We start from the raw sequence: 15823 nt of genomic DNA, 5'->3' as shown, positions 1-15823 counted from the left end.
TCCTCCCAGTCCTTAGTACTTGTAGGGATTCCTCCCCCACATCTATAGGTCTTCGTACAGACTAGCTTAGGACTTTAGCAGGTCTGATCGCAGGATCAGGTTCCCTGTTACATCGTAGGGATTCAGCTGAGTCCTATAGTAGGGACAGATCTCCTCTCTTTCCTTAGCTCTGGTAGCAGAACATAACAGCAATATGAAAAAGAGGGAAGAAGTTGACTCAATCTTTGCATTGTGTGTCTGTGTGTGCCACACTTCGAATGGAGAACAGAAAGAGGAGGAGAGAACTGTTCGAGGACTTGAGAACCAAATTTGTTGAACAATATCAACAATCACAAGTCCATCTCCAGAGATCTTGATGTTCCTTTGTTCACGATGCGCAACATAATCAAGAAGTTTACGATCCACGGCACTGTAGATAATCTACCTGGATGTGGACAGCAGAGAAAAGAGGTACCAACATGACTGTCATGGGGTTCTTCAGAAGACAGGTAGTTTCCATCTGCCATTCATTGGTGACTTATCGGCTGGAGGGAAAAGACAATTTATACTGAAGGTTCAAAAATGAATATTTATGTTAGTAGAAAAGATTTGGCTTTTACAGGTGATCTGAATAAAATGAGAATTTATTTAGAATAAAAGTTACAATGAAAAAAAAAAGAATAAATATAAGAGATAAAAGCAATACATGCACAGAGGCGCTATAAGGAAAGGTCTGGTCTGTTGCTTCCGCGCATGCACAGACCAAAGTCACTTTGCACATTACGAACAGTCAGGTTTGCAAAAATAATTCTTGGTTTTCAAAGGATCATTTTATCCTGGACAGATCAACATATTGTTCTCATACTGATAATCGAGTCTACATTTGTCCTAGATATATTTAAATTATATATATATATATATATATATTATATATATAATATAATATATGCATTTATAATAATATATTACATATATCTAGTATAATATATTATATTGGACATTTTATATTTATTAAAGGACTTTTACAGGAGTTTTTAATAGCAAAAAAATAATTACTTTCTAATCACATGATTAATTTCTCAGGTTGATATCTCTCCAACATATTCTGTGCACAGATAATAATGACTCCCATCATTTCCTATTCCCAATGGGGATGGTAATCCAACATCTGTATTTCTATGCAGAAGGAGCCGCTGGTCCCAACCGATGAACGGCTTCCTTTTCTTATAAAGTACATGGAGTAAATCTCCGAATGTGTATAGATACAATGAGTGGGATGTCGTCACATTCTATTGTACAGTATCTGCTATTAAGAACCTTTGATATATATATATATATAGATAGATAGATATATAGTTTATTATTAATATATATTTTTTTCATTTTTTTAAATACTTTAAAACTATAAAAACCTGTAAAATTTGTAATTTTTTATTACTTGTCCTAAGAAAACGTCTTTCCACATAACGCTCTCACCTTTTCTTAGGACGGTTTAATGGGTCATTCCCATCCAAAACCTTGATCCACAGGTTAAGTTATAGATGTATGATTGATGTGGTTCCCACCACTAGGATCCTCATACATTTCAAGAATGGGATCCCACCCATCACAAACTGCTGTCAACGGAGTGGTTCCCACCACTGGCGCCTTCATCCGTCTCCAGAAAGGCGCCCCCTCACACTCCCCTGTCAGTGGGGGCACGGCCCAGCTCTCTCTCCACAGAACAATTTTTGTGACTTACATAAAAATGAATACAGAGAACAGAGTACGGTCATTCATCTCTCCTTTCTGGGCAGGACACAATGGAGAACCATTTTCAAGACACAAGGGTGAGTCAAAAATTATCCGCACTATGGTTACTTCTGTTGGCTGCACTGTCTTATCAGCACTTTCCTATGAGATCGCTGTCTTCTCTAGTCACTTCCGTGCAGGTTTGAACGTGTTACATTAGTTTTTGACTGCGATGCGAGAAATATTGGCTGCTCCAATGAGAAAAGAGCAACATGCAGCAATTTATATTTATGTGTGGTCTGGTGGCAATATTTATCGAAGACTTTGTGCACAGTATGAAGAAAGTATTTCACAGTGAAAAAAGTTCAAGGAAAGTCACAAAAGTGTCAGCCATTAAGGAGAAGCCGGACACTCGTCCATGACTGATGACAATATTGAGCGAGCATGTGAACAGATATTTACGTGTGATGAAGAGGTGAAGACAGCGGTGAATTTGTGGCTCATAAACTCAGCCAAAAATAGTTTTTAATGAGGGAATATATGTACTTGCCTTTTCTGACAGTTGATTAAAATACATTCTGCAGCCAGTGTGCGAATAATTTTTGACTAACCCTTGTATATGCTGGTCTGAGATGGGACAACCCAGTTAAGCTGGCCGTAGTCAGGATAATGTCTGCCTGACTCTAATGATTGGTAAGATGGCAATTTGCCAGCTTAGGGCACGGTCAGACCGATCATACACATTGGATAAATGTTAGCTGATTTCATCACATAAGTCTGATATAAATGAGGGCAGACGCAAGCCTAATCTATTGGTAGCACAGGGGGATAAGCAACTCATCCAATTCTCCCTATTTAATAAAATAGAAGAGACATTTGTGAATATTTAGGTGGATGTTGGGAGCGTTAGCCAACAAGTATTTGATGTGTGTGGATAGCTATAAAAGGTTCTCCTCGAAACATCTTCTGTTCGAGGCCCCGTATTATTATCAGAAATGTTCTCCAAAATTGTTTGTCATGCATTAAATGGATGAACCATTCAACCGGTCTTGAGTAATCATTTCTCTAGGGTCACTGGAAGAGATCGGTGACGTACCGAGCATCACCCAAGGGTGATCAGCAGGACTGAAGTTCACAGGTGATGTCTTGTATGACTTAAAGAGGTTGTCCACTACTTTTATATTGATGATGATGACCTATCCTTAAGATTTGTCATCAATGTCTGATAGGTTTGGTTCCAACACCCGGCACCCCCACCGATCAGCTGCTGGTGGTCAATCAGACATTGATGACCTATCCTACAGATAAGTCATCAGTGTAAAAGTAGTGGACAACCTCTTTAAGTGGATTCTTTTTTTTACTTTTTTATAACTTAGGGCAATAAATAACATATTGGTTAATGCTATATGAGCTGCAAAGTTCATAGTATTCCCTTCCCGTGAACGTAACATTGCTAGTTACTGGTAGTGTCCAACGAACAAGAAATGCTGAATGACTGATGGCCAACGACCATTCCATAGAAGTTATGGAGAAGGGAGTTTTTCCTTAGGATTTCTTCCTCTTCACATGGTGTCCACTATACATCAGTGGGAATGCATTTATATTAATGGACACCAGTGTTCAAGAGAGTTTAACCCTTCTTCCCTGCCAAGTAGATGGCTGCCAACTGGTGGACCTCCCTCTATGACCTCAACGCACACACCTCAATAGAGCAATTTGTAAAGGAGTTTCTAAACTAGATGAACATCGCTAAGCTTGCACAATAAAATATGATTAATTCATGATTCGAAAAGAGAAGAAACCTATAAAATCATTAAGAAGGATAAAAGTATAGAGGACATGGAAGAGACGAGTCTTCCACTTAGTTGACTGTGAAGTAGATCCATCAGATTGCTTAGAGCGATGTCTCGCAGGCTTTGGGGGTCGGTTCCTCAGATGATTCTGGATTTAATCTCTGACTTTCATCATCATCAACATCATTGTGATCATCTCCATTGATGTTTCCATTTTCAAGAGGAACAGGGGTTGATAGCTTTGCATTGGGGTCGGTGTTTGAGTTGAGGTTGGAGCCAGTTTCAGGGTCACTGTTGGTATCAGATCTGGTACAAGGACTTTTACAAGACTTCACGCAACTGTCAAAACAATGAAAAAGTTTGAGGTCAAATGGTTCCTGAGAATACGTTTTTTTTTTTTTAAAAATATATATATTTTCATGGCCCTCTAAGGTCCAGACAAATGGCAGCCAATGGCAGAAGCAAATTACAAAATCTGCATTTTGACAAATGCAGATTTTTGTAAAATTAAGGTAGCATTCAATTCCACTCGAATTTATTCGCTCATCTTTAAAACTGGCTAATACTCCAGTACTTTGGTTTGTCTTTTGTAAGTTCACCATGGGGGTCCATGGGGTATCTGTAGCAAGGCTTCAAAGGGTATTTTATGGCATGCATGCACTAGAGCTCCCCCACCAGCACCCCATTATTAGTTTTCCCCTAATAAGCTAATAATAATATTCCGCAATGGATCCAACCACCAAGAGTGTTGTAATATTGTAATTTATAAAAATAGAGAAGAATGGATGGTACCTAGATCAGAGATCTTGGGGCCAGGTTTATGGTTGGTGGATTTGCGTGGTTAGTATTGGTAATGTATCAGATGAAAGCTGAGTTCTGATTGGTCGCAATGATTTTTCTCGGGGGTCTTTTTGTCACTTGAGGTTTTAGTGTTAAATTCATCAAATGTAAAATGTATCAATTACCTTCGAAATTTAGGGCAGAACTTCCACAATAATGGAATTGAAATTACAAGAAGAGCAGCAAGGACTGCCAGAACAAGTACAGTAATCAGCTTGGTATCATTCTCGTTCTTGTTCTCCCTGTTGTCCTCTTTCTTACTCTCGTCCTCGGTCTGGCTTTGCTCCTCCGTCTGGTTCTTGTTCGCTGAGCTATCATGAGAATTGTTGTATTCTGATCTTTCCTTTATATCTGATTGGTTGTTCAGCAGCTCTGAAAAATAAATCTCATGTTCAATGGTTGGAAAAACAATGGTCACATATTACAGAAAAATTACCCAAGAAGCCCAGTCTCCGAGACATGAGGTCACGGTATCCCACTGGATCATTGCCGGGGTTGTGCCCTTTCCCCTATGCTACTGTCAGTCTGTGACCTCCCATAAGTTGCTCACATGTCCTGCAACTTTTCTTAACTTCTTTTAACCATTTCAAGCTTTGAAAGCCATATAGTGGCTAAAAGAAGTTACCAGTCCTTTCTTCTGGCAATTTACTTTTGGAAGCCACCACTATTTTATATATTAAAAAAAAGACTCCTGCCGAAAGAAAACATCAGAAATGACCAGAAAAAACATGCTTCAAGAAAAACTAGGGTGACATTTTCCTAAAGCATCTTCTGCTGGAAAAACTCAGCAGGTACGCCAGGGTCTAACAGACGCCATGTGCATGTACCCTTAGTCTGTGATCTTCTATTTTTGACCTCTTTACATGACATGCTGAAATACTCAGTGCTGCTTCTATAAAGGGAACAGAATGCCGAGCCCAGAGAGGTTTAGCTTTGGTTTTGATCGTTCACACTAGAGTCTACTTACCTCCACGAGTTGCTTGCAATCCATCTCCATTCGCCTTATTTCCATACTCCATTCTCCAGTCCTCTGTACTTCGGTCATCAGCGATCTGCATTTCTACACACGTTTCATTTAATGCGGAAACAGTGTATCCAAATTTTGAGCAGTCATGGGAGAAGGGAAGTGTCGTGTACCTAAATGTACATCCAGGTGAATGACGGTGGTCAAAACTCTTAATGGTGAGAGATTGATTCATTAAGGATTTGTTGCTACAAAGTAACATCTGCCGCAATGGCTTCACCGGGGGCTTCACCGGGGAGGCTGAAAATATAGAAAGACAGTGAATCAGTGTTTGCCACAATGTATCAGTCTGGCTGTTTCTAGTTTGAGACTTTCTTCTACTGTTTGTTCCCCTCCCAACATTCTGGATGTTATCTCAGAGTGCTGCTTTCTTCACTAGTTCTCCTGTATCAGCACAGCATCATTTCTGGAGTGATTTTGCCTTCTACAGCCCATAAGGGATCTCATCTCCCCTGTGCAGACTGACTTTAATGCTGGGGAGTGACAGCAGTTTGCTGTAGGTTCTCTCTTCTCTTTCTCAACTTATACACTGACTGCAGGAGATCCTGCCTCCCTCACTCTATGTTCTCTTATATACAGCCTGTGTGCTCTGCCCTCCCTGAAGACTTGGATGCTTTTCTCCCTCTCTGTTCTCTCATGTATGTCCTTTCCCCCCTTTCTTCCTGCTATCTCTAACACTGAGAGAAAGCTGAGCACCGGAGCAGCCAGCTAGATGTAGAAGCTACATAGACGATACAACAACAAAATGGTAGGAGATTTTTAAAGAAGACTATTTAGAAAACTACCAAACTTCTCATCATGACATTGTGGGTTATAGTTAGTTTAGTGACAAAATGAATTGGTGGAGAAGGTTGAACTTGATGGTATTGGTATTTTTGCATTTACCTTGCACTAGCGATGGAGTCATCAGAGCCATGATTACCAAAAAATAATACACCCAAGAATGGCCAAAACTGAATGCGCTCCATAAGCTTCTGTTCATGGTCCGGGACTTCGCATTGAGTCTTCTTCCAGTGGTCGATACATCGCCATGTTGTTGAAAGCATTTGGAACCTGTGGTATCCAAGACAGTAGGACTTTTTTCAATGGGCTGAGATCGATGCTTGCTTTTGAGTTTGAGGCGCGAGAGGACATTGTTTTCTCCCCCATCGCCTGAGGAAGTTTTATCTTTTGGGTTGTGATTTTTGGGGACATCGTTACTTTTGAAATTGTGATTGTCCCTTTTCCTTCCAGTATAAGCCGCTGGACTGGTACCATTATTCGTTTTAGAGATATTTGTTGTCTTTTTGCAGCCATCATCTATGGAGGCTTTTCCATCAGTCTTACTGGCTCCAATAACCCGGTTATGGGCTTGTTTGTCATCATTGGTTTTGCAATTCACTTTTTTGTTCTGTTTTGTTCTGTTTTGATCCAGATGCCTTTTTACAATGTTTTTTTGCTTTTGGGACTTCAGCTGCCAATGAAATAATGTAGTACTGCCTTCTGGATTGGAGCTGATGGAGATACAAGACTTGGTGTCTACTGGTCTACTGACTTCTTGTGTGGAAGAACTGACATTGGGACTGGGGACATCAAACATTTTCCTTTTTCCTTTGTGGACATCATTTTCTCTAATTTTTGGTTCAACGAGTGAAAACTTATTGCTTCCTCCATGGTCTGTGGACGTCTTATTCTCTGGGTCAATCACGGCATTTTTATCAGATTCAAGATATGCAGTGGAAGTGTCACGTTGTGTAAAGTCTTTATTTCTGCCCTCTTCAATAGCTCCAGTTCTCAGCTCGCTGGATGTAGTAATGGTGGAGGCATCTATTTTGCTACCAATTTTAAAGTTGGAGGCTTCACCAGTAGGACTGATTGTAGAAAATGTGTTGATCTCATCATTACTCCTGCAACCCATATAACCATGGTGTCCTGATCCAAAGAGCTCCGTGGTCTTGTTGTTTGATCTATGAGCTTCGGGTGATATTTTGTTCTCGGCATAGGTGAATGTTTTATCATCTTTGGCATTGTTTGGTTCAAGACATGAAGGCTCATTGTTGCTTCTTTCATGGTCCAAGGACATCTTGTTCTCTGGTTCTTTGGTGTCCACATCACCTCCACCTTGCAGCTTGCTACATACAGAGATATTGGAAGCTTTAATATTTGTACTATCATCATTCTTAATGGTGGAGTCATTTATACCAGTATGATTGGTGGCAGAAATGCTTTTGTTAACTTCATGACTGTAACGAGTATCTTGATTAGGCTCGTGACCAACATCATCCATGTCTTCTGAATGAAGACTGATGTTCATTCTTTGGCTTTCAGATACAACGTTCTTCTTTTCATTGCCCACAGTAGAACTGTCCTCTGACTTCAAGATCATGGCGGAATTGTTATCAGGACTAAATTTTTGGGGGACATTGCTCTCTTGATGATGAAGACATGTGGAAGAACTGTCATTGAGACTAGTGTCATCGAAGGCTTTGTTTCTTTTTTCTTGGACATCAGCTTCTTTAAAGCTTGATGTGGGGTTCAAAAGCTCATTGATGTCCTCTCCATGGTCAGGGGATCTCTCGTCCTCTAAGACTATGGTTCCATCTTCCCACATATTCGCTCCATCTTGCTGATTGTTGGGTGCAGTAGTAGGGCAAGCATCTATATCAATGTCATCGTCAGGATTGAGGTTGGAGAGATTTCTATCACAGTCATCAATTGTCGAGAAGATGTTGTTGACCTCATGATTGGGCTTACAAGGCTCTTTGCCAATTTGTTCAGATTCAAAAAGCTCAGTGGTGCCATCAACTCTTAGTGCAAGGTTGTCCTCTACAAGCTGTGCCCTGGTACCATCCTCTGACTTGGACATTTTGAGCATACAGAACTCATCGGAATGGTCATCTGACCTAATACCATTTGACACATTGCTATCTTGAGGAAGACTCAAGGAAGAGTGGTCATTGGGACAAGTGGCATCAAATAATTTGCTTTTTTCACTTTTGACATCAGTTTCTTTTCTATTATCCTCAAATATTTCAGATGAATTGCTCTGAGGACTAGTGTATAAGTCCATATTGTTCTGTCTATTGTTCATAGAGGGCTTGTGATCTGGTCCATGATCTTCAGTGTCACAGTCACCGCATAATGTAATGTCCTCATTTAACTTCTCTCTTGTGTATAATGTATGATTGCCGAACTTCATGCAACCTGTACATCCAGAGTTATTCTCTTGGGAGACTTTGGAATTCAGTCCCTGGTTGGTCTCCTCAAGGCTCAGGAGTGTTTCCCTATAAAAGATGAGAATAGGAAAAAGAATGAGAGGAAATTAAATTAGTTTGAAAATAAAATCACAAACACACAGACCTCACATCCAGCCTATATTACTGGGAGAGACACACAGACCTCACATCCAGCCTATATTACTGGGAGAGACACACAGACCTCACATCCAGCCTATATTACTGGGAGAGACACACAGACCTCACATCCAGCCTATATTACTGTGAGAGACACACAGACCTCATATCCAGCCTATATTACTGGGAGAGACACACAGACCTCACATCCAGCCTATATTACTGGGAGAGACACACAGACATCACATCCAGCCTATATTACTGGGAGAGACACACAGACCTCACATCCAGCCTATATTACTGGGAGAGACACACAGAGCTCACATCCAGCCTATATTACTGGGAGAGACACACAGAGCTCACATCCAGCCTATATTACTGGGAGAGACACACAGAGCTCACATCCAGCCTATATTACTGGGAGAAGCACACAGATCTCAAATTCAGCCTATTTAACTGGGAAACACACACAGCGCTCACATCCAGCCTATATTACTGGGAGAGACACACAGACCTCACATCCAGCCTATATTACTGGGAGAGACACACAGACCTCACATCCAGCCTATATTACTGGGAGAGACACACAGACCTCACATCCAGCCTATATTACTGGGAGAGACACACAGAGCTCACATCCAGCCTATATTACTGGGAGAGACACACAGAGCTCACATCCAGCCTATATTACTGGGAGAGACACACAGAGCTCACATCCAGCCTATATTACTGGGAGAAGCACACAGATCTCAAATTCAGCCTATTTAACTGGGAGACACACACAGCGCTCACATCCAGCCTATATTACTGGGAGAGACACACAGAGCTCACATCCAGACTACATTACTGGGAGAGACACAGAGCTCACATCAAGCCTATATTATTGAGAGAGACACAGAGTGAACATCCAGCCTGTATTACTTGGAGAGAAATACACAGCTCACACCCAGCTTATATTACTGGGAGATACACACAGAACTCACATTCAGCCTATATTACTGAGAGAGACACGCAGAGCTCATATCAATTATATATTACTGGGAGAGACAGGCAGACCTCACATCCAGCCTATATTACTGGGAGAGACACACAAAGCTCATATCCAGCCTATATTACTGGGAGGGAGAGATGCACAGATCTCATATCCAGCCTATATTACTGAGAGACACACAGACCTGACATCAAGCCTACATTACTGGGAGAGACACACAGATCTCAAATTCTGTCTATATTGCTGGGAGAGACACACCGAGTTCACATCCAATCTACATAACTGGGAGAGACACAGAGTGAACATCCAGCCACTATTACTGGAGAGACACACATAGATCACATCCAGCCTATATTACTGAGAGAGATACACAGAGCTCACATCCAGCCTATATTATTGGGAAAGACACACAGCGCTCACATCCAGCCTATATTATTGGGAAAGACACATAGACCTCACATCCAGCCTAAATTACAGGATGACACACAGACCTCACACACAGCCTATATTACTGGGAGAGACACGCAGACCTCACATCCAGCCAATATAACTGAGAGAGACACACAGCGCTCACATCAAGTCTATATAACTGGGAGAGACACACAGAGCTCACATCCAGCCTATATTACTGGGAGAGACACGCAGACCTCACATCCAGCCTATATAACTGGAAGAGACACACAGAGCTCACATCAAGCCTATATAACTGGGAGAGACACACAGACCTCACATCCAGCCTATATTACTGGGAGAGACAAACAGACCTCACATCCAGCCTATATTACTGGGAGAGACACACAGACCTCACATCCAGACTATATAACTGGGAGAGACACACAGACCTCATATCCAGCCTAAATTGCTAGGAGAGACACACAGAGCTCACGTAGAGCCTATATAACTGGGAGAGATACACAGACCTCACATCCAGCCTATATTACTGGGAGCTACACACAGACCTCACATCTTGCCTATATTACTGGGAGAGACACACAGACCTCACATCTTGCCTATATTACTGGGAGAGACACACAGAGCACACATCTAGTCTACATTACTGCGAGAAACACACAGCACTCACATCCAGCCTATATTGCTAGGAGAGACACATAGAGCTCACATCCAGCCTATATTACTGTGAGAGACACACAGAGCTCACATCCAGTCTATATTACTGGGAGAAACACACAGAGCTCACATCCAGCCTATATTACTGGGAGAAATACACAGAGCTCACATCCAGCCTATATTACTAAGAGGACACACAGTGCTCACATCCAGCCTATATTACTAAGAGGATGCACAGAGCTCACATCCAGGCTATATTACGAAGAGGACACACAGTGCTCGCATCCAGCCTATATTACTGTGAGAGACACACAGAGCTCACATCCAGCCTATATTACTGGGAGAAACACACAGAGCTCACATACAGCCTATATTACTGAGAGATACACACAGAGCTCACATCCAGCCTATATTACTGGGACAGACACAGAACTCTCATCCAACCTATATAACTGGGAGAGACACACAGAGCTCACATCCAGTCTGTATTACTGGGAGAGACACAGAGCTCACATTCAGCCTATATTACTGGGAGAGACACACAGAGCTCACATCCAGCCTATATTACTGGGAGAGACACATAAATCTCACATCCAGCCTATATTACTGGGAGAGACACACAGAGCTCACATCCAGCCTATGTTGCTGAGAGATACACACAGAGCTCACATCCAACATATATTAGTGGGAGAGACACATAAATCTCACATCCATCCAGCCTGTATTACTGGGAGAGACACAGAGCTCACATCTACCCTATATTAGTGGGAGAGACACACAGACCTCACTTCCAGCCTATATTACTGGGACAGATACACCGAGCTCACATCCAGCCTATATTACTGGAAGAGACACACAGACCTCACATCCAGCCTATATTACTGGGAGAGACACACAGACCTCACTTCCAGCCTATATTACTGGGACAGACACACAGAGCTCACATCCAGCCTATATTACTGGGAGAGACACACAGCGCTCACACTCAGCCTATGTTACTGAGAGATACACAGATCTCACATCCAACCTATATTACTAAGAGGACACACAGCGCTCACATCCAGCCTATATTACTAAGAGGACACACAGAGCTCACATCCAGCCTACATTACTGGGAGAGACACACAGCGCTCACATCCAGCCTATATTACTAGTAGAGACACACAGAGCTCACATCCAGCATATATTACTGGGAGAGACACATAAATCTCACATCCAGCCTATATTACTGGGACAGACACACAAAACTCACATCCAGCCTATATTACTGGGAGAGACACACAGCGCTCACATCCAGCATATATTACTAGTAGAGACACACAGAGCTCACATCCAGCATATATTACTGGGAGAGACACATAAATCTCACATCCAGCATATATTACTGGGAGAGACACACAGATCTCACATCCAGCCTATATTACTGGGAGAGACACACAGAGCTCACATCCAGCCTATATTACTGTGAGAGACACATAAATCTCACATCCAGCCTATATTACTGGGACAGACACAGAGAACTCACATCCAGCCTATATTACCAAGAGGACACACAGAGCTCATATCCAGCCTATGTTACTGAGAGACACACAGATCTCACATCCAGCCTATATTACTAAGAGGACACACAGCGCTCACATCCAGCCTATATTACTAAGAGGCTACACAGCGCTCACATCCAGCCTATATTACTAAGAGGCTACACAGCGCTCACATCCAGCCTATGTTACTGAGAGATACACAGATCTCACATCCAGCCTATATTACTAAGAGGACGCACAGCGCTCCCATCTAGCCTATATTACTGTGAGAGACACATAGAGCTCACATCCAGCCTATATTACTGAGAGGACACACAGTGTTCACATCCAGCCTATATTTCTGGGAGAGACACACAGAGCTCACATCCAGCCTATATTACTAAGAGGACGCACAGTGCTCACATCCAGCCTATGTTATTAAGAGATTCACAGATCTCACATCCAGACTATATTACTAAGAGGACACACAGCGCTCACATCCAGCCTATATTACTAAGAGGACACACAGAGCTCACATCCAGCCTATATTACTAAGAGGACACACAGAGCTCACATCCAGCCTATATTACTAAGAGGACACACAGCACTCACATCCAGCCTATATTACTAAGAGGACACACAGCGCTCACATCCAACCTATATTATTAAGAGGACACACAGTGCTCGCATCCAGCCTATATTACTGTGAGAGACGCACAGAGCTCACATCCAGCCTATATTACTGGGAGAAACACACAGAGCTCACATACAGCCTATATTACTGAGAGATACACACAGAGCTCACATCCAGCCTATATTACTGGGACAGACACAGAACTCTCATCCAACCTATATAACTGGGAGAGACACACAGAGCTCACATCCAGTCTGTATTACTGGGAGAGACACAGAGCTCACATTCAGCCTATATTACTGGGAGAGACACACAGAGCTCACATCCAGCCTATATTACTGGGAGAGACACATAAATCTCACATCCAGCCTATATTACTGGGACAGACACACAGAAATCACATCCAGCCTATATTACCAAGAGGACACACAGCGCTCATATCCAGCCTATGTTACTGAGAGATACACACAGAGCTCACATCCAACATATATTAGTATGAGAGACACATAAATCTCACATCCATCCAGCCTGTATTACTGGGAGAGACACAGAGCTCTCATCCAACCTATATAACTGGGAGAGACACACAGAGCTCACATCCAGCCTGTATTACTGGGAGAGACACAGAGCTCACATCCAGCATATATTACTGGGAGAGACACACAGAGCTCACATCCAGCCTATATTACTGAGAGAGACACATAAATCACACATCCAGCCTATATTACTGGGAGAGACACATAAATCTCACATCCAGCCTATATTACTGGGAGAGACACACAGAGCTCACATCCAGCCTATGTTGCTGAGAGATACACACAGAGCTCACATCCAACATATATTAGTGGGAGAGACACATAAATCTCACATCCATCCAGCCTGTATTACTGGGAGAGACACAGAGCTCACATCTACCCTATATTAGTGGGAGAGACACACAGACCTCACTTCCAGCCTATATTACTGGGACAGATACACCGAGCTCACATCCAGCCTATATTACTGGAAGAGACACACAGACCTCACATCCAGCCTATATTACTGGGAGAGACACACAGACCTCACTTCCAGCCTATATTACTGGGACAGACACACAGAGCTCACATCCAGCCTATATTACTGGGAGAGACACACAGCGCTCACACTCAGCCTATGTTACTGAGAGATACACAGATCTCACATCCAACCTATATTACTAAGAGGACACACAGCGCTCACATCCAGCCTATATTACTAAGAGGACACACAGAGCTCACATCCAGCCTACATTACTGGGAGAGACACACAGCGCTCACATCCAGCCTATATTACTAGTAGAGACACACAGAGCTCACATCCAGCATATATTACTGGGAGAGACACATAAATCTCACATCCAGCCTATATTACTGGGACAGACACACAAAACTCACATCCAGCCTATATTACTGGGAGAGACACACAGCGCTCACATCCAGCATATATTACTAGTAGAGACACACAGAGCTCACATCCAGCATATATTACTGGGAGAGACACATAAATCTCACATCCAGCATATATTACTGGGAGAGACACACAGATCTCACATCCAGCCTATATTACTGGGAGAGACACACAGAGCTCACATCCAGCCTATATTACTGTGAGAGACACATAAATCTCACATCCAGCCTATATTACTGGGACAGACACAGAGAACTCACATCCAGCCTATATTACCAAGAGGACACACAGAGCTCATATCCAGCCTATGTTACTGAGAGACACACAGATCTCACATCCAGCCTATATTACTAAGAGGACACACAGCGCTCACATCCAGCCTATATTACTAAGAGGCTACACAGCGCTCACATCCAGCCTATGTTACTGAGAGATACACAGATCTCACATCCAGCCTATATTACTAAGAGGACGCACAGCGCTCCCATCTAGCCTATATTACTGTGAGAGACACATAGAGCTCACATCCAGCCTATATTACTGAGAGGACACACAGTGTTCACATCCAGCCTATATTTCTGGGAGAGACACACAGAGCTCACATCCAGCCTATATTACTAAGAGGACGCACAGTGCTCACATCCAGCCTATGTTATTAAGAGATTCACAGATCTCACATCCAGACTATATTACTAAGAGGACACACAGCGCTCACATCCAGCCTATATTACTAAGAGGACACACAGAGCTCACATCCAGCCTATATTACTAAGAGGACACACAGAGCTCACATCCAGCCTATATTACTAAGAGGACACACAGAGCTCACATCCAGCCTATATTACTAAGAGGACACACAGCACTCACATCCAGCCTATATTACTAAGAGGACACACAGCGCTCACATCCAACCTATATTATTAAGAGGACACACAGCGCTCACATCCAGCCTATGTTACTGAGAGATACACAGATCTCACATCCAGCCTATATTACTAAGAGGACGCACAGCGCTCACATCTAGCCTATATTACTGTGAGAGACACATAGAGCTCACATCCAGCCTATATTACTAAGAGGACACACAGAGCTCACATCCAGCCTAAATTACCAAGAGGACACACAGCGCTCACATCCAGCGTATATTACTAAGAGGACACACAGTGCTCACATCCAGCCTATATTACTAAGAGGACACACAGAGCTCACATCCAGCCTATATTACTAAGAGGACACACAGCACTCACATCCAGCCTATATTACTAAGAGGACACACAGCGCTCACATCCAACCTATATTACTAAGAGGACACACAGCGCTCACATCCAGCCTATGTTACTGAGAGATACACAGATCTCACATCCAGCCTATATTACTAAGAGGACGCACAGCGCTCACATCTAGCCTATATTACTGTGAGAGACACATAGAGCTCACATCCAGCCTATATTACTGAGAGGACACACAGTGTTCACATCCAGCCTAT

At 42.6% G+C, this 15823-nt stretch overlaps 1 protein-coding gene across 4 annotated transcripts in view; it reads right to left on the bottom strand.

Moving 5' to 3' along the window:
* Positions 1 to 607: 607 nt before the first annotated feature.
* The window catches only part of LOC141171946 (uncharacterized), an 83061-nt gene continuing 67845 nt past the window's right edge, over positions 608 to 15823 (bottom strand). For 3 of the 4 annotated variants that reach the window (XM_073655661.1, XM_073655660.1, XM_073655662.1), the window contains 4 exons: positions 6253 to 8630; positions 5311 to 5607; positions 4469 to 4715; positions 608 to 3842 (listed from right to left, as the gene is read on the bottom strand). In XM_073655661.1, coding sequence (XP_073511762.1) covers positions 3605 to 3842; positions 4469 to 4715; positions 5311 to 5607; positions 6253 to 8630 — 3160 coding nt within the window. In that variant the 3' untranslated portion in view covers positions 608 to 3604. The remainder of the gene's footprint in view (positions 3843 to 4468; positions 4716 to 5310; positions 5608 to 6252; positions 8631 to 15823) is intronic. The other variant, XM_073655663.1, reaches the window with a different exon arrangement.

This window comes from Phyllobates terribilis, unplaced genomic scaffold (assembly GCF_046119375.1).
Source record: "Phyllobates terribilis strain yellow unplaced genomic scaffold, ASM4611937v1 Scaffold_12__6_contigs__length_324123572, whole genome shotgun sequence".
Lineage (NCBI taxonomy): Eukaryota > Metazoa > Chordata > Amphibia > Anura > Dendrobatidae > Phyllobates > Phyllobates terribilis.
The sequence above is the reverse complement of the archived record's forward strand: the minus strand, read 5'-3'. Positions and strand labels throughout refer to the sequence as shown.